At 35.8% G+C, this 19891-nt stretch overlaps 1 protein-coding gene and 1 long non-coding RNA gene across 7 annotated transcripts in view; both read left to right on the forward strand.

Annotated features, from left to right (window-relative positions):
* LOC127848382 (oxysterol-binding protein-related protein 3-like) overlaps positions 1–13016 on the forward strand; it is a 102598-nt gene extending 89582 nt beyond the window's left edge. For all 4 annotated transcript variants that reach the window (XM_052380815.1, XM_052380817.1, XM_052380816.1 and 1 more), the window contains 7 exons: positions 563–626; positions 3041–3119; positions 3478–3613; positions 7343–7493; positions 8914–9040; positions 9902–10024; positions 11396–13016. In XM_052380815.1, the coding sequence (XP_052236775.1) occupies positions 563–626; positions 3041–3119; positions 3478–3613; positions 7343–7493; positions 8914–9040; positions 9902–10024; positions 11396–11501 (786 nt within the window). In that variant the 3' untranslated portion in view covers positions 11502–13016. The remainder of the gene's footprint in view (positions 1–562; positions 627–3040; positions 3120–3477; positions 3614–7342; positions 7494–8913; positions 9041–9901; positions 10025–11395) is intronic.
* Positions 13017–13308: 292 nt separating this feature from the next.
* Positions 13309–19502, forward strand: LOC127848399 (uncharacterized). Of its 3 annotated transcripts, none has more exons than XR_008034479.1 (2): positions 13309–15646; positions 15731–19502. It is a non-coding gene; the product is annotated as an uncharacterized LOC127848399 (long non-coding RNA). The 3 variants fall into 3 exon arrangements; XR_008034480.1 differs by having other exon boundaries at positions 13309–15562; XR_008034481.1 differs by having other exon boundaries at positions 13309–15562; positions 15857–19502.
* Positions 19503–19891: the final 389 nt, after the last annotated feature.

Consider the following 19891-nt stretch of genomic DNA (forward strand, 5'->3'; position numbering starts at 1 on the left):
TTTGTTGTTTTTTTTATACAAAATGTATAAATGGCATTTGTTAATAATACCCATAATTTACTCTGTAATACCATGCTTAAGAAGTACATGTTATCGGTCATAACTTAAATATCAGTAAAGTTCTTTCATATAAAAGAAGTACAATTATTAAGAGTATTTAAAAAAAAGTTTTAGATGGAATTGAATTGAGTGTTTGCATTTTTTATTAGCTGGGCTGTTTTCGGAGAAAAGCCAAGGTATTGTCATAGCCAGCTCGTCGTCCGGCGTCTGCCGTCCACGGTCCGCATCATGCTAACACCTTTACATTGGCTCTAAATTCAAAGTGCTTCCACCTACAACTTTGAAACTTCATATGTAGCTGCACCTTGATGAGTTCTACATGCCACACCCATTTTTGGGTCATTAGTTCAAAGGTCAAGGTCAATGTGACAAGCTTTCATTTATTCAAAACTTCACCCACAGCCAAGTGTTAGCACCCGCCATGCGATGCTCTTGTTTAACATATAGTTAAAACCATTTGTTTGCAGTTTTGTTAATATAACTTTGAAAATTGATTTGTTAGGTGAGCCACCATCCGCCAATATCAGCCTGCTACTGTGAGTCCAAGAACTTCACTCTATGGCAAGGTATAGACTTTTACACCAGCACATGCATACATTAAACCTTAACCATATACAGTCCACTCTCGTTATCTCGAAGTCGGCGGGAACAAGAAAAAATGTCGAGATAACGAGAGTTCGAGATATCCAATTAGGCGTTTTCAAAGAAAAAAATGAGCTGAAAATTTACCTTGTTTTTAACATCTAAATACCTGCTAAGTGGTCTAACTAAAGCCGTCACCGTGTGGCATAATACTCTCTACCTGATATATACGCGTTTTTACGAGGCACGATTAATTTTGCTATTTAAATGCTTAAAATGACGTTTTAAGTATTACAGTATTGCATGAACACATGCGGTTATAATTTTTCTAAACTGTCGAGTAAACATCAGGTAATATTGCTATTTAAATTTATGATGCAACTGACGTCCAATCAAAACGAGGGTTTTCCATCTGAACATGCGTAAATCATATTCTTTCAAGTTACCCATGACAATTACTGTTGTTTCAATGATAGAACAGCATTCTGTAAATTTGCGACGGTTTATAAACATAAAAATATAACTCAATGCATTTTGGAATGTTGTTTGTTAAAACAATTAGTCTTTCAGCCTTTCGGCAGGCTGTGTATTAATTGCAGTTAATTGATGTTAAAGTGACAGGCCTTACTCAAGTGTTAATGGCTAACGACATTACACACGTGTGATCATTGATGCAATCAACGGATCAATTTCCTACCGCACAGTATCGGGAGCAGCCGGGCGAAACGGGACGGCGAAGTATCAAAGAAAAAATGTCTCACCTTTTGCCGACACTGGGACAGTTATTCGCATTTCGAGATAAACCACAGTAAATACATGTAAAATCGGGACTAGGGACACAATTTTATATCGACATATCGAATTATTCGACTTAACGAAAATCAAGATAAGCGATGTTTATTTATATAGATAAAGAAGGAAAAAAATGGGACATTGAGCTTACTTCGACATATCGAGAATATCGAGATATCCGATGTCGAGATAACGAGAGTGGACTGTAGATACGTATTTTGACGCGTTTGTAGTCCCTTAGAAAGTTAAATTTTAATAAAGACCTTTCTTGCTAGATTTCCAACCCTTAGATACTTATGAGCAGTATACAGCATAAAACCTGAACAGGCTGTTCTGGTTTTATACTGTTTGCACATAGCCATTTCACTTTGCCTCTGAGTGGGAAAGGGTTAACAAAATAACACAGCATTGAATAAACTTCACTATTCTTTGACACCGCCAAACTGGTTTGAACCACTAGTGCTGTGCATTTAATGTACCCCAGTTGGTAAATATGACGGCCATTGGGTGAGGCAGATTTCTCTATATGTCTATAGTGAAACATTGTGAACTTCGTAGAAGTCACATTATATGACAACTCTTCTTGAACCTAGCTCAGAACATTTGTTCTAATGATGTTTTGGCCAAGTTCAAAAAGCATGAACTTCAGGGAGTTGGGGGGCATGGATGTTTTTATGCCCCTGGTAGCGTGGCTTATACCATTTGAACTGTCAGTCCGTCCCTCCGAAAACTTTAACATTGGCCATAACTTTTGCAATATTGAAGATAGTAACTTGATATTTGGCATGCATGTGTATCTCATGGAGCTGAACATTTTGAATGGTGAAAGGTGAAGGTCAAGGTCATCCTTCAAGGTCAAAGGTCAAAAAAACAAATCCAAGGGAAGTAACAAGCTTTAAAGGGAGATAATTTCTATTTATCATTTGGCAGGTACAGATCATTTTTACAAGGGAAGTAATATTTTGTAAAGGGATATAATCAAAAACAAAAATAAATAAATCAAAGCAGCGCAGTAGGGGGCATTGTAATTCTGACAAACACATCTCTTGTTCTTGTAAGCCTTAATTAAAACCTTGAAAACATTCTTAAAGTAACATTTTGTGTCTGATCTAAAATACCAATGATTTGGATGAACTTGACTTCATTTCAACACTGCTGAATAAAGCAGTTAAGGCCAATGCTCCTGATTCATGTTTTGCATGCCTTTAACCGTGTTAAAACCCATAATACACTTTGGGATGAAGAGAAGTCATATCTCTCCTGACATTTTGTGTAATGTGTAAGTTTTCCTGTAACTTTTTTTTCTAGTCTAAGCCGTATTTTCTTTTTTATATTGACTGTTTGCTTAACCCGTTTTCTTTAAGATATGTATTTTGACGCATTTGTAGTTCCTTAGAAAGTTACATTTAATTAAATACATGTACTTTTCTTACTAAATTCAAGTTTTAAAGGTTTCAATTCCAACCCTTAGTTACCAATGAGCAGCAATCAGTATACTCACAGGCTGTTCTGGTTATATGCTGGTTGCAAAAGCCATTTTCACTTTGCTTCTTATGGCGTAAAGGGTTAAGTATGGAGGGAAGTTACACATGCTTCATTGTTACAGATGTGCAGATCAAGTCCAAATTCTGGGGTAAATCAATGGAGATCCAACCAATAGGCATTGTGAATGTAACCTTGCCAAAGTAAGTACAATCTTCATAATTTTGCAAGACATTGCTGTGTCTTCTTTTTGTCAACCTAATGGTTACAACAGCCGATTGGCTATTTCAAACTAGGATAAAACAGGTTAACTGATTTTAACTGTTTTATGTACCAACATTTTGAAATGCGAGGCATATAGCATGTCCTTCATGCTAAATTAATTAGATTTTACTATTTACTGGTGTCTAAATTGTTGCAGGTTCAAGTATGACTACCGATCGAACAAGGTCACAACATCCTGTCGGCTGGCATGATGTAATCCGACTGTTTTGATTGGTTGCTATGTTGCAGTCATATTATCCAATCCGTTTGTTCTGATTGGCTGTTGCTATGTTGCAGGTCTAAGGATCACTACCGCTGGAACAAGGTCACCACATGTGTTCACAACATTCTGGGTGGTCAGCGCTGGGTGGACCAGTTTGGGGAGATGACCATCACCAACGGGAAAATTGTCTGCAAATTGACCTTCACCAAGGTCAGGGTTGTTATTTTTATGCCCCCGGTAGGGTGGCATATAGCAGTCGAACTGTCTGTCAGTATGTCAGTCTGTCCTAAAACTTTAATGGCCATAACTTGTTCAATATTGAAGATACCAAATTGACATTTGGCATGCATGTGCATCTCACGGAGCTGCACATTTTGAGTGGTGAAAGGTGAAGGTCAAGGTCATCCTTCAAGGTCAAACGTCTAATATATGGCGTCTGTCCGTCCGTCCAAAAACTTTGAAATTGGCCATAACTTTTTCACTATTGAAGATAGCAACTTGATATTTGGCATGCATGTGTATCTCATGGAGCTGAACATTTTGAGTGGTGAAAGGTGATGGTCAAAGTCATCCTTCAAGGTCAAATGTCAAATATATGGCGTCTGTCCGTCCGAAAACTTAAACATTTGCCATAACTTTTTCAAAATTGAAGATAACAACTTGATATTTGGCATGCACGTGCATCTCATTAGCTGCACTTTTTGAGTGGTGAAAGGTGAAGGTGAAGGTCATCCTTCAAGGTCAAGGTCAATGGTCAAATTTTGCAATATTGAAGATAGCAACTTGATATTTGACATGCAAGTGTATCTCATGAAGCTGAACATTTTGAATGGTGAAAGGTGAAGGTCAAGGTAATCCTTCAAGGTCAAATGTCAAATAAATGGCATCTGTCCGTCCGAAAACTTTAACATTTTCCATAACTTTTTCAATATTTAAGATAGCAACTTGATATTTGGCATGCATGTGCATCTATTAGAGCTGCACATTTTGAGTGATGAAAGGTGAAGGTCAAGGTCATCCTTCAAGGTCAAGGTCAAAGTTCAAATTTTGCAATTATATTGAAGATAGCAACTAAATTTGCATATCTCATAAAGCTGCACATTTTGAGTGGTGAAAGATCAAGGTCATCCTTCAAGGTCAAAGGTTAAGGTCAAAGGTCAAATTTTGCAATATTGAAGATAGCAACTCAATGTTTGGCATGCATGGGTATCTCATGGAGCAGCCCATTTTGAAAGGTGAAATGTCAAGGTCATCCTTCAATGTCAAAGGTCAAATGTATGGCTTCAAAGCGGCGCAGTAGGGGGCATTATGTTTCACAAACACAGCTCTTGTTTTAACTGAATTTACTGTCATTTGTTATTTATTTTGAATTAATATTGCAACAATCCTCAAATTAGTTGACCCTTTAACAAATAAAGCAATCCCGACTGTATTGTAATGTTTGTTTCCCATTATTCATTCCAGTGAATTTCTTGTAAGCCTCTTTATATAATTCATTACATCAAATACCTTTCTACTATTATTTAACCTCAAACAAGGTCAGGGCTATGTAGGTTCTCCAACATTCTGGGGTAATGTCTTATTGTAAAGATACTTGGAATTGTTCTGGAAAATGGGTCATTTTTACAGCAGAAATAACACAGCCTCCCCGAGTATAGGCTTTTAATTTCTTTAAAGTAAGAGAACTCCCCCTCTAATTTAACTTTGTGAAGAAATAATCTTTTTAATAATTACTGTGAAACCATTTTTTTCACCAGCATGAAATTTCATCATTTGTACAAAAATGACGTTTTTCGTCAGCACATAAATTCGCCAATTCCTTACTTTGAAAAAAAATAAAAATGCTTCAGTCAATATCTGATTTGTTCGTAAAACATGTCCGTAGTGGAGAAAGATGGAGGACATTTGAAAGTCACTTGCAGAAGGTTGGGCCTGTTTGCACATTTCAATATACTAGTCTTTTGTTATCAGGTGATCAGTAATTTGCCCCCATTAGTGTATCATTATTATGATTAGCGGATTAGTGTGACCGAACAACCGTTAACAAGTGTTTGAAACCCGGGTTTGAAACAGTGAAGCCAGTTGCCAATTGGTCTTATTCATTTATTATCATGGCCAAACTAATAACAATCTTACCTTTATCTGCACAAATTAGAGAAGGTGCGAAGATTATTGGTTAAAATTAGTGTTAGCAAACTATTTGTCAGTTTTCAATAAAGTTTCAAGAGTTTTGCATCGTAAATATTTAATCACTTTAAGTGCAATGATTTTTGGAAGTGTAAACTTAACAGTGCATTATGGGAAAGCGGTTTCATAGAGCACAGTTCAGATTTAATTGTAACAACCAATGGACGGGTGAGTTTAAATTTGATTGAATGCAATAGGATACAAGACAATGTTTTATTGCATCATACTCAGAAATTCGAAAAACTTGCTTTCCGGGGATTTCCTGAAAATCGCGCTAAAATAAAAGTGAATTTCTGAAAACAATTTCCCTACGTTTGGATGGAACTAATCGTCATGATTGCTGATTTCTCTTTACCTGTTACGTTTTCGATTGCTACAAGTAACAATGATTTGAAACATGTATCATAAAACTTATAAAAGCTGTAAATGATTAAAAAGATCGAAATCTCATAAAACGAAGCACAAGCTATTTTAACACCTGTATTGTAGTTAAACGCAAACAACCAAACACAAGTCAAAATGTTCTGTATTTATTTGTAATCAATGCGAAGAATGTATATAAGTATATACATCATCATATTTTAAATTTGTTTGTCTTTGATCCGGATCTAATCTGCTGCGTGGAGGCTGTATAATCTTCTGCAACAACACTGAAAAACACAATACACACAATGGGTAATAAAGTTGTAAACAATTAGCGCTAATCATTACAATTCTACCTAAACGAAGTCAACGCAGTCGATACAGCTGTACTGCACTCGCATTTTAGAGCAATGTCACGTGTCAGTTAAGTACACTGTGTAATCTACTCCCTTTTGTGTCAAATACGGATTTATCTTGATTACGAAACAGACGGAGTATGTATGCATGGATTACGTTGGATTAAAGTGCCTCATGCCTTTGGTAATTTAGTCTTAAGTTGTTCAATTATGGGACATAATTGTTCGTTAGGATCTTGAATTCGTCAATTGGTCGATTGACGATATACAGGAAAATTAATGCCTGACGATTAATAATGGTTTCACAGTATTATATGTGTATGGTAAGATTTGGAAGTAGAATGACAGTAATTCCATGGCAATTTGGTATATTTTGTGTAGTTTGTTAAAAAGAATAGACTTTTGAAAGTATAATTATGTTATGAAAAATTGTGCAGTACAATTAAAAATGATTAAAAAATGTCTCATACATAACGCTGTGTCAGGCATGAATACAACAGCTTGAGAGGCCTGCACTTTGAAAAACGGAGAAGGCTGATATATGGCAGTTAGTTGTGTCTAATTTCTTTAATCCTCTGCTCTCTTTTGGACACTTTCTGCTGGAGCTAGATTTTCCGCTAAGCCGAGAGAGACTGTAATAAAAAAATACCATCAAAGCCCATATTGGTGTCCCTGATTAGCCTGTGTTGACTGCACAGGCTAATCTGAGATGTCACTTTAACACTTTACGCACAAGCATTTAGCCCAGTTTTCCCATTACAGAACAAGGCACAAATAAACCTTTACCACTGAGATAGGTATTTTTACGCATTTGTAGTCTCTCAGAAAGTTAAATTTAATAAAAAACCTTTCTTACTAGTTTCAAACTTTAAAGGCTTCATTTCCAATAATAAGATACTAATGAGCAGCGAACAGCATAAAACCTGAACAGACTGCGAGTTACTCACAGGCTCTTCTGGTTTTATGCTGGTTGCAAAAGCAATTTTCACTCTGCTTCTGAGTGGGAAAGGGTTAAATACTTTGTGCTTTATAGGCGAGCCACTACTACCAGTCAGACAAGCGCCATGAGGTGTATGGTACGATAGAGAATGGCGAGGGCAAGGTGGTACACAACCTGTTTGGGCGCTGGAACGAGGCTCTGTACTGTGGACACGCCCCCTCTGCTCGTTGCATATGGAGACCAGGTTAGCAGCTTAACCCTTCACCACTTAGATACGTATTTAACCCTTTACCACTTAGATATGTATTTAACCCTTTACCACTTAGATACGTATTTAATCCTTTACCTTTTAGATATGTATTTAACTCTTTACTACTTAGATACATATTAAACTCTTTATGACTAATGACTAAGTTACCTATTTAACTCTTTACCACTTAGATACGTATTTAACCCTTTACCACTTAGATACGTATTTAACCCTTTACCACTTAGATACGTATCTACTCCTTTAGAGCTTAGATATGTATTTTCACGCATTTTTAGTCCTTTAGAAAGTTACACTCAATTAAATACCTTTCTTACTAAATTCAAGTTTTAAAAGCTTCATTTCCAACCCTTAGTTACTGACGAGCAGCAAACAGGGTTTAACTTGCAGGCTGTTCTGTTTTCTGCTGGTGCAAAAGCCATTTTAACTTTGCTTCTTATTGGGGAAAGGGTTATTTGCTCTTGGCATTTTTATTCTCAAATTGGCCTGGTTTTATAATTATGTAAAGTATGTGTTTGAATTCAAGTTTGATAGACTTGTATATTGTTTTAAAAGCAAACATTGTTTCTAGTATCATCTCTGTTGTTGTTATTTTCTCTGTGCTTTTTCTTATTTTCTTCTCTTAATTTGCCAGGTTTAATATGTTAATCATACACTCAAGATTGCTTGAATTATTTTTTAGAGAACTCTTTTTCATTTTATTTTTAAAGATACCTGGTCAATATTTAATTCATGCATTCAAAATTGTTTGATTTGGAGGTTCTGTTTTGGAGAAGCCTGGAGACAGTATGGATAATGTGTTGCCTATGATACAGGCATATTTATTTCTTCAAACATTACGATACCTGAAGCTTATGTTAACATGTTAAAGGGACGATGCCTGAAGATTATGTTTACATGTTAAAGATACGATACCTGAAGCTTATGTTTACATGTTAAAGATACGATACCTGAAGCTTATGTTTACATGTTAAAGATACGCTGCCTGAAGCTTATGTTTACATGTTAAAGATACGATGCCTGAAGCTTATGCTTACATGTTAAAGATACAATGCCTGAAGCTTATGTTTACATGTTAAAGATACGATGCCTGAAGCTTATGCTTACATGTTAAAGATACGATGCCTGAAGCTTATGCTTACATGTTAAAGATACAATGCCTGAAGCTTATGTTTACATGTTAAAGATACGATGCCTGAAGCTTATGTTTACATGTTAAAGATACGCTGCCTGAAGCTTATGTTTACATGTTAAAGATACGATGCCTGAAGCTTATGCTTACATGTTAAAGATACAATGCCTGAAGCTTATGTTTACATGTTAAAGATACGATGCCTGAAGCTTATGCTTACATGTTAAAGATACGATGCCTGAAGCTTATGCTTACATGTTAAAGGGACGATGCCTGAAGATTATGAGCTTTACTATGGTTTCTCCCGGTTTGCTATGGAGCTCAACGAAATTCTACCGGACGAGGAGTCGTTTCTACCTCATACAGATTCCCGCTTCAGGCCGGACCAGAGGTGAATGACTCTTAATTGTTAATGATAAGATTCGTATGCTGGGACTCTAATTCTGCCATGAACTGGAACACCAGGGTCATTGAGTATTCCGTATTTATTGCACTGAAACCAATAATACTGTAATATTCTTTCAAGGGCTATTCTCCACTAGCCTCTAAGTCGAGTAGGGCAGTTTTCGCTTACTGACAAATATTTGTGCACACAGTACGGGTAAAGCAGTTAACCCTTTACCACATACATACGTTTTTCACACATTTGTAGTCCCTGAGAAAGTTACCTTTAATTTAAGACATTTCTTACCAGATCAAACTTTTTAAGGCTTCATTTCCAACCCTAAGATGCTGATGTGCAGCAAACAGCATAAAACCTGAACAGACTGCGAGTTACTTGCAGGCTGTTCTGGTTTTATGCTGTTTACACATAGCCATTTTCACTTTGCTTTTGAGTGGAAAAGTGTTAATTCAGGAAAAGTTTGAGCATACTATTAACTGTATACGGCCATGATTTGACTGATGTTCGTTGAAACAGCCCAATAAGACCATGAACAAAAAGCCAAACTAATCTAATCAAATAAGCCTGATTCTGGAAAAAAACTAAGCTTTATGCATGTGCGTAATGTGTCATCCCTAGATAGCCTGTGCAGTCCATACAGGCTAATCAGGGATGACACTTTCCACCTAAACTTGAAATTCAGTTAAGGAAAAACATCATTTAAACCAACAAAATTCCATTGAACCGAAAAGTACAATATGTGATAAGCCTGGGCAGACTTCACAGGCTAATCTGGGACATTTTTTTTCACATATGCATTAAGCTCAGTTTTCTCAGAACAAGTCTCAAATGTTCACCTGTATATTTCAGGTTACTGGAGGAAGGATGCATTCCAGAGGCAGAGAAAGAGAAGTCTCGTATTGAGGGCCTGCAGAGAGATCGCAGGAAACAGCGGGAATCTCAGAGACTGGAGTACAGGCCAGTCTGGTTCAGGTAGAGTTAGTTTGAAAGCTATTTATTTTAGCTGGATTGCATTGAAAGCCTATAAGGCTTATTGAAATGAGTGCTTCTCCACAGCAGAACCAGTTCTTGGTGTCTTAGGGAATGATGTATAGAACTCTCCCACAGTGGGGATCGAACCCATGAACTCCCTGTCACTAGGCAGACACCAGGTCCACTACGACAGCTCAATCTCTATGGCAGGTAGAGGTAGATTTATTGAAGAACAAATTAGCAACTCTTGGTAACCTCCAATTTGTATGCAATAAACTCTTTTCACTTAGCAATTGGTTCACTGCAGATAGATTGTATTGTGGTTCAATGAAGATCGTAATCCATGATTGACATACCATAATAATATCACAGAATATCTTCATTTAAGATATTTCTGATAGAATAACAATCAAGTTCACCTGCGATATTATTATAGTATACCAATCATAAATTCTTTATGTGTTTTGAACAATCCATGATTTATAAGTACCAGTTTTGATTAATTTAATTAGAAAAATTCCACCATAGAGACCAATTAATTAATCATGGGCGTGATGATTAAGGATACTATTAAAAATCAAATCGAATAACAATGCCGGACAATCCACTAAAACAGGTCGGTCTTTTTGAAGAACACACATATAAATATTTCGAATTTGTACAGATGATTTGTGTGTGGCTGGTTGACTTATATATTTTCATTTATTTGTATTGTTCTTGTGTTTGTTTATTATTTTTCTATAGATATATGATTAATAATATTTAATAATACGAAATAAGCTATAAAATCTGGCGCAACACCCCAGGAATTGATTTGCATTTGATGATGCAGCTATGAACTGTGCAGAAAAATGCATTCGCTATCTTTGATCTCATTGATATAACTTTTGATCTTTCATCAACACCAACCACAATAAATGCGGTATATCTTTTTTACAATGTATTTCTTGTTATGAAATATGTTACTTGATTCTTAGTTTGTATTCATCTAAGTGGTTAACGACCTCCCTGTAAGAGGCTAAATTCCCCTTTTGCATGTTTTCATGGAGGGGCTATCGTCAGATGAACCAATTTTCTACAACGATGATTAACATTATCCCTTCACCACTTAGGTATTTTGACGCTTTGATGGTCGCTTAGAAAGTTAAATTTAATTAAAGACCTTTTTACTAGAAACAAGTTTTAAAGGCTTCATTTCCAACCCTTAGATACTGGAATAGACTGCGAATTTACTCGCAGGCTGTTCTGGTTTGATGCTGTTTGCGCATATCCATTTTCACTTTGCTTTTGAGAGGAAAAGGGTTATGTATTTTGGAGATGGGAATCCTTGCAATATGCACTGAGTCAGTACTGCCATGATTTATGTTTCAGGCACGAGGTTCTCGGTGGTAAAGATGCATACAACTATGACAACAAATACTGGGAGACCCGTAAAGAGCACGCGTTCGAGAAAATGGCCATTCCTAAACTTTGGTAGCAACAGCTGGGACTGTGATTACCGTAGGTTTCTACGTATAGCGCGCTCCCGTGTATAGCGTGCAGGCTGTTTTTTTAATGCAAAAATGGAGAAAAAAATATTTAAAGACAATAAAACCACCAAATCGGACCGAAAATGGCCGCCATTTTACTATTGCACAATCCAATAATCAGGGGCATTGGAAAGCTTAATTAAGCATTCAAATAAAGAAGCGTAATTATGATTAGGAGCAGGGGTTGCACAGCACTATACTTTTCTGACAATTTTGTAATTTTCTTGCAGTCCACGTGCACTGTGAAAAACGTGAGAAAATAAGAATAAGTGTACATCGTGTGATTTTTCTGGGGGAAAGCATGGGCATTACCGGTAAATTTGAATGTCGCATGGTAGACAGGGATACAGTTGTTGAGGTACACCACTGTTGAACGTTCGATATTTATACACACAAAATGCAATTGCATATCTTCACGTTAACAAGTGTCAATTAGTGTCTCAAATATCAATTAGCGTCTTAACAAGTCGTGGCACATATTACTCAATAACATCTGCCAATTACGAAGTACAAAATGACCTCCTTTCACACCTACTGTTACCCGCAAAAAAGACCTCGTTCGCACCGACCCTTGCTTGCTCTCCGGAATGTCGACAACAATCCCCATCGGAATTCATCAATAAAGAAGTGTAAAAACACAAACAAAGAAATGTCCGCAAGTTTATTCAAACAAATTTATTTTTGACCAAAACTTCTTCTACCGCGTTCATATCTACCAGTAGCGACTTGTTGTTTCGAAAATGGCCCCTCATTCTGTACGGTTATAGGGTGGTAGTTTTCTGGAAAAAAACATGGGGGCCATTTTGCATACATGCCATAATTTTTTAGGTCCAAAGCGGGACATTCCATAAAAAATTGTCGGGACATTTGACCAAAAAGCAGGACACCTAAAACGATCTATCATTCCACGTTTACTATAGTCAGTATAGTACTAACAAAAACTCTTGATACTTTTATTCAAGACATAAAACATCTGATATGAAGCATGAAATCTTAAACATAACAATAACAGTTTTATTAAATAAGACAATAGCAAACAACGAAGATAATATTCATCTGTTTAAGAGTACAAAATCTAGAACATTACGACAACAATACTCATTATATTAATTTCAATGGCAAACATTAACGCAGGGGAGGCTATCCAGTTGACTGAAAGTACGGGTTACAGTACACTATCTACCGAACAGTTACATCAGTTACACACGGAATGCGCGGCCGTACACATTTCCGTATTTTGTTTTCTTCCTATATACACAGATTAAACTGAATTGTGAATTGTCAGGCGCTGTATTGGGGTAGTGTCAAACTGTCATGAATAACAACACGTTGTTTTTATTACAATAACACAAGACAAGATGGGTAACTCTTTTACTGTTTGTTGCGATGTTTTTTTAAGCATGTGTCCATGCGCAGTTTGTTACTTGTCAATTGCCGCGGCTTAATTGGAGTAGGGTCAAACTGTCATGCATAGCACCTCGTTGTTTTTAGCTTAATTGGAGTAGGGTCAGACTGTCATGCATAGCACCTCGTTGTTTTTATTACAATTACACTAGACAGGATGGGTATCACTTATTGGACTGTTTGTTGCGATTTTGGTATATTGCACATTCGGAATATCCCGCTATATTGGAACTAAACATTGAATGTAAAAGACTCATTTATGACGTAGCGTTAATTTTACAAAACAATTGTTTTGTAAACCGTTTCAAACAAATACAAAATAAACACATTTTCAACATTTATTTCATTATAATAAAACAATCGATAGCAATAAGCGACCACTATCTTGAAGACCACCATGGTGTGAATGCCTGATGAAATCAATAATTAGCCGATAAATCGCTGATAAGGTGTCATAAACAACACTGGTACACACGATAAGTAGAATCGAATTGTTAATTGGAGGGCAATAAAGGGATTAGAGGTGTTAAGTGTTAGCGAAACAGAGCTTGAATAGCGAATTTTATTGGGAACCGATACACCTTACATCGTTTTTTAGGAATGTCGGGACAAATCGTCTCATGGCGGGACGGCGGGACAAAGGGCCCAAAAGCGGGACTGTTCCGCCGAGATCGGGACGTATGGCATGTATGCATTTTGATTATTTACAATTACACAACATATTTTTTTACCAATTTAGCAGCCAGGATAGCGTTGTATCAATGTATAGCGAGCACCAGCTTTTTAATTTGAATTTTGGAGGTAAAACACTGTGCGCTATACATGAAAAACCTACGGTAATTAGGTTACAAGAAAACTGTTGATCTAACAAAAGTCTGGGCTTCACCATGGTGATGTTAGGTCATTAGGCATATTTGAATAAATTTTAATGAAGCATATATTGTTAGCATAAACATGTGTGCTAACTAATTATCCCCCGCCATAGGCGGAGGGATATTGTTTTGGCGTTGTCCGTCCGTCCTTCCATCCGTCTTTCCGTCAGTCTGTCCGGAGCCATATCTTGGAAGTGCTCTGGCGGATTTCATTGAAACTTGGTATGAGTGTATATATGGATAAGAGAATGATGCACGCCAAATGGCATTGTACACCATCTGTTAATAAAGGAGTTATGGCCCTTTGTATCTTGAAAAAATGCTTTTTGTTTGTGTCCTGAGCCATATCTTGGAAGTGCTTTGGTGTATTTCATTGAAACTTGGTATGGGTATGTATATCAATAAGAGGAAGATGCAAGCCAAATGGCATTGTACACCATCCGTTAATAACAGAGTTATTGCCCTTTGTATCTTGAAAAAATGCTTTTTTGAGTGTCAAATATAACACTTTTGTGTCCAGAAGCATATTGGCTGGGGATATCAACTCAACGAATTTGCTTGTTTCAGTAGTTTCAGTAACTTTATTCATTACTTTGGCATTTCCTGTACATCTTGATTTTCAGGAACATGGCAATAATACAGTTTGAATGTAAATAATAAAATTTCCAACAATTAAAATAAGTAATTTTATTGATGTATAATTTATAAATTATGTAAAATCAAGTTATAACGTAAATAATATAATGTTGTGATAATTAAATGCATGTAATGTTTACAGATTTCTTAAGTGTTTGTTTATTTCAATGAATGTTTCGCGTGTTCATTGTCTTTTTTGTTTAACTACAAGAGGTATTGTCACAAATGTTAAGTTTATATTTTGTCACCATCAATGGCAAGCTCAACATATCACCAATGTTGACATTACATGTGCTTTTACAATGGCATTATCTATGGTGTTACATGAAATGTCTGTGTTGTTTGTTCCTCAATGTGTGAATATTACATGTTGAAGATTGATTGGAATTTCGGAATTTCATTTGATAACAGTCCCTTTAACTTACAGGAGTCTAATAACCGATTTAGGCATGTGTGATTTGCATACTAATTTTTGCTAACCTGAGCACAAATTACTTAATTTGAGCTATTATTATCGCCCTATGTCCGGCGTTGTTCGCGTTATCAAGTTTTAACTTGTTATTGCACAAGGGGCCACATTTTTTATCCAGTCTTGATAAAACTTCCTCAGACTGTTTATCTTAAAAATATCAAGGACGAGGTCAAATCTTGGTCAGGTGTGACAATTAACAAGGTCACCATGTCATATTTCATATACAAAAAACCTGTAATAACTTCATAGAGACTGCATTTATGATTCAATCTGGATGAAACATGGTCAAAATGTTTATCTATACAATATCAAGTTCAAATCTGGACGACATGCATTCTAAACTTAGGTCATGTGGTCAAATATTAGAAAAACACTGTTGTCCCTTTAAAAGCTAGATGTATGACTCATTCTTATTGAAACTTGGTCAGAATGTCTATCTTGACCATTTTTTGACCTGGTATAAATCTTGGCCACATGCATCAAGAAACTAAGTGACCAGGTCGAATATTGACAAATTTGTCATCCTCAAACTAAACACCAGGTCAAGTATTCACCATTGGTCATCCTCAAACTAAGTGACCAGGTCATGTATTGACAATTGGTCATCCTCAAACTAAGTGACCAGGTCAAGTATTGACCTTTAGTCATCCACAAACTAAATGACCAGGTCAGGTGTTGACCATTGGTCATCCACAAACTAAGTGACCAGGTCAAGTATTGACCTTTGGTCATCTACAAGCTAAGTGACCAGATCAAGTATTGACATTTGGTCATCCTCAAACTAAGTGACCAGGTCAAGTATTGACGATTGGTCATCCACAAACTAAGTGACCAGGTCAAGTATTGACAATTGGTCATCCTCAAACTAAGTGACCAGATAAAGTATTGACAATTAGTCATCCTTAAACCAAGTGACCAGGTCAAGTATTGACAATTGGTCATCCTCAAACTAAGTGACCATGTCAAGTATTGACGATTGGTCATCCTCAAACTAAATGACCAGGTCAAGTATTGACCTTTGGTCATCTACAAGCTAAGTGACCAGATCAAGTATTGATATTTGGTCATCCTCAAACTAAGTGACCAGGTCAAGTATTGACCATTGGTCATCCACAAACTAAGTGACCAGGTCAAGTATTGACCATTGGGCATCCTATAACTAAGTGACCAGGTAAAGTATTGACAATTGGTCATCCTCAAACTAAGTGACCAGGTCGAGTATTGACAATTGGTCATCCTCAAACTAAGTGACCAGGTCGAGTATTGACAATTGGTCATCCTCAAACTAAGTGACCAGGTCGAGTATTGACAATTGGTCATCCTCAAACTAAGTGACCAGGTCGAGTATTGACAATTGGTCATCCTCAAACTAAGTTACCAGGTCAAGTATTGACAATTGGTCATGCTCAAACTAAGTGACCAGGTCAATATCCTCAAACTCAGGTGAGCGTTTCAGGGCTATGATGGCCCTCTTGTTTTATTTTTACTAAGTTATTTATATTTACTTTGAATTATAGTTTATTTTGTTATTCATGTTTGATACTACCCAAAAATTATTTGTTTATTCTTGGTTACATTTTCCTCCATGGTACTGTTTGAATGATTAAATATGTTAGATAATATTCCTGCAAAAAGTGGTGTGAATTATTTTATTTCATGATTTCCGTTGTTTAATGTGGAATATCAGTGATTTAAAACTAGGCATTCATTGATTCAAAATGGAAACATTAACATGAAAATCCCATAATTGTCTAACCAAAACAAATAAATGGTATATTTGTTTATATATTTTTTCTTATATTTTCTTATATTTGCTTTCAGATTCTAAACTCGCAAATTTAATGTTGCCATTTTTCTGTCAGTTTTTTATGTGGCTTTACCATTTGGAAACAAGAATACAATTATTAAATGAAAAAAAGAATAACAAAAAGAACTTCAGGTTCCCTTGCAAGAAAATTATAATCAGTGAGGTTATTAAAAATTATAATCAGGTTATTTAATCTTATAATCAGTAGGGTTTTTAAGTGAAAGACAACTACTCACCTGTATTCAACGTAAATGATGTCAAATCATATTTAAAAGTTGAAAAAAATGCAATTTAACTCATTATTTCGGCACTTAAGGGAAGTAACTGCTACTCTTATTTATTGTGTCCCTTTATTAGATTTATTACGTCCCTTAAATTCATAAATGTATACCGTTTTAAGAGTTCCGCTTTCTATTCTGCTCTTTGGCATATTTTTTATTTAAGAATAACTATTTATCCCTTGTATGGTATTATTTTTTACAAGAATCTTCAGAAAATTATCTTATAAAAAAAACTGTATAAATCAAACATGATGCACTATTTAGTCGGTTCAATCCCCGTTTAAGCCAATGGCTTAACCGGTTAGCATGAAATCTTTGAAAGCGGATTTGGAATCCGTTTATTGACTGCATAATTTGAGCATCGGGTTCAAGAAACTGTATCAAATGCATATGCATGAGTGACGTACCAGATTTGCCCTTGCTTTCCGCACATTTTAAGCATAGACGACACTTTTCGGCTAGAGATTTTGTTTTAAAAAAGATATTCTTTTAAAGAAAAATTACATCCAATCAAAAATTGTCATCCTGATTTGACTTCGGGGACTGCACAGGCTAAATTGGGACGACACTTTCCGTACACGCATTAAGTCCAGTTTCCAAGAACAGGGTTTAAAATAAGGTTGTAATAGTAATATGTTATGTTATTTACTTGTTATATATTGTCGTAGTCCGTATGTTATGCACATGTCTACATGACACTTTTTATGTACTTAACAATGGCAGTATTGGTTACATGACAACGAAAATAGATCTAATCCGGTACACCGATACAAACAGTGAACTCGTGTATATTTTTATGCCTCCGGATCGAAATTATAATTTTAATTGGGAAAAAATGGTCGGAAGTAAACAAAAAGTGCTATTCATGTTGTATAAATACCAATAATTTTAAAAAAGTATTCACTTTTAGACGGTATGTCAGTGTTAATTAGTCTACTCAAATTGTTTGACTGTATTGAATAACTATGCATGTACCTTTATTCTGTGCAATAGATTCTGTGCAAAAAGTGTATGGGTAATGAGAATGCCAGAACTGTAGTAGTTGAAAATGTGAAAAACTACAATATTTAACAAAAATTGTCAATACCTCGAAGAAAACTTGAAATGTGCTTTGCACAGTTGTAATCACCAGCTTATGTGTGTTTTAGAAACCTGTGACTGTTGATTGATTGCCAGTCATGAATGTAGCGCTTGCGTTGCAATTATAGTCCTATTGCGTCTATGCATTACCGGTACTTGAGTAAAAATCATGTATATATATGGTGTAGTACATGTACTTTTTGCCATCATTTAGTTACATATAGCGGGGAGAGTTTTTATTTTATTTTTGCACATTTACTCGACTGTAGCGCTTTAATTAGAATATATTATCTAGAAATATTGAACTGATTCTGTTCTGGTCTTAGGTAATGAACGTATGAAACACCTTTTTATGTCCCCCACCACTATAGTGGGGGACGTATTGTTTTTGCCCTGTCTGTTGGTCTGTAAGTTGGTCTGTTGGTTTGGTCAAACTTGAACATTTGCCATAACTTTTGCAATATTGAAGATAGCAACTTCATATTTGGCATGCATGTGTATCTCATGGAGCTGCACATTTTGAGTAGTGAAAGGTCAAGGTCATCGTTCAAGGTCAAAGGTCAAATATATGGGTCAATATCGCTCATTTAATGTTCACTTTTGCAGTATTGAAGCAAGCAATTTGATATTTGGCATGCATGTGTATCTCATATATATGGGGACATAGTGTTTCACAAACACATCGCATGTTTTATTTTGTTTCTTACTAATATTTTAGCATCAATGAACTTTGAATTTGTATATTAATCATAAAATAGTTAAATAACTTGTTATGTTACATGTCAAACCGAAAAGGCGTTAAACTATATTTAGTGACTATGTAATTTAAATTGTTGTCCGGTTAAATTGGTTCGTATGTTACCTAAATATTTGAAGATTGTAACGTAAAATTGTATCTGCCCATTCTGGGTAAAATGCACTATGAATGTAAACACACACATATTAACTGTAGATCTGTACTTAATTACATGTAATGCACTTAATATTCTATATAATATATTAATCTGAAAATAAATATATCGGAACTCATCATCTGAAGTAATGATCTGATATTGGTGCATAATCTGTTTTTAGACCAATTAAAACATAATGATTTTGCAATATTATAGACACTTTCTTTTCTTAGAACCGTAATCAAATCAAATCAAATATGTACCCATACTTTCTTAACCTTAATTCTAGATGTGTGTGTTATGCTTTCCGCTTTAGAACGGGAATTGTTTAGTTGCATTATACATTGTGGCTCTATTCTCATCAGTTATAGTTGATTGTATCAATAGAAATGAACTTGAACTGTTAAAGTTGAAATTTGTTTATTTGTTATTTATTCTTTACAATGTTTAGTTAAATGCGTGTATTTCACATTATCAATAAACCAGCTTACATAAAATACAACATTACATGGTTCTTTATTGAGTGCCTTCTAAATTACACCAAATTTGCGCATCAACGCAGAGGATTATAAGAATAGCATTTTGTGTGTTGGTGTATTTTGAAGGGTGTTTTATACGGTCCTTCCGCACCCGAGACTGTAAGGACTTATTTCAGCTGCGTTCTGAGAAAATTGGGCTTAATGCATGTGCGTAAAGTGTCGTCCCAGATTAGCCTATGAAGTCCGCACAGGCTAATCAGGGACGACACTTTCCGCTTAAACTAGATTTTCGGTTAAAGGGACTTCCTTTGAACGAAAAATACCATTACAGCCGAAAGTGTCGTCCCTGATTAGCCTGTGCGGACTGCACATGCTAATCTGGGACGACACTTTACGCACATGCATTTTGCCCAA

This window comes from Dreissena polymorpha, chromosome 10, assembly GCF_020536995.1.
Source record: "Dreissena polymorpha isolate Duluth1 chromosome 10, UMN_Dpol_1.0, whole genome shotgun sequence".
In the NCBI taxonomy this organism is placed as follows: Eukaryota; Metazoa; Mollusca; class Bivalvia; order Myida; family Dreissenidae; genus Dreissena; species Dreissena polymorpha.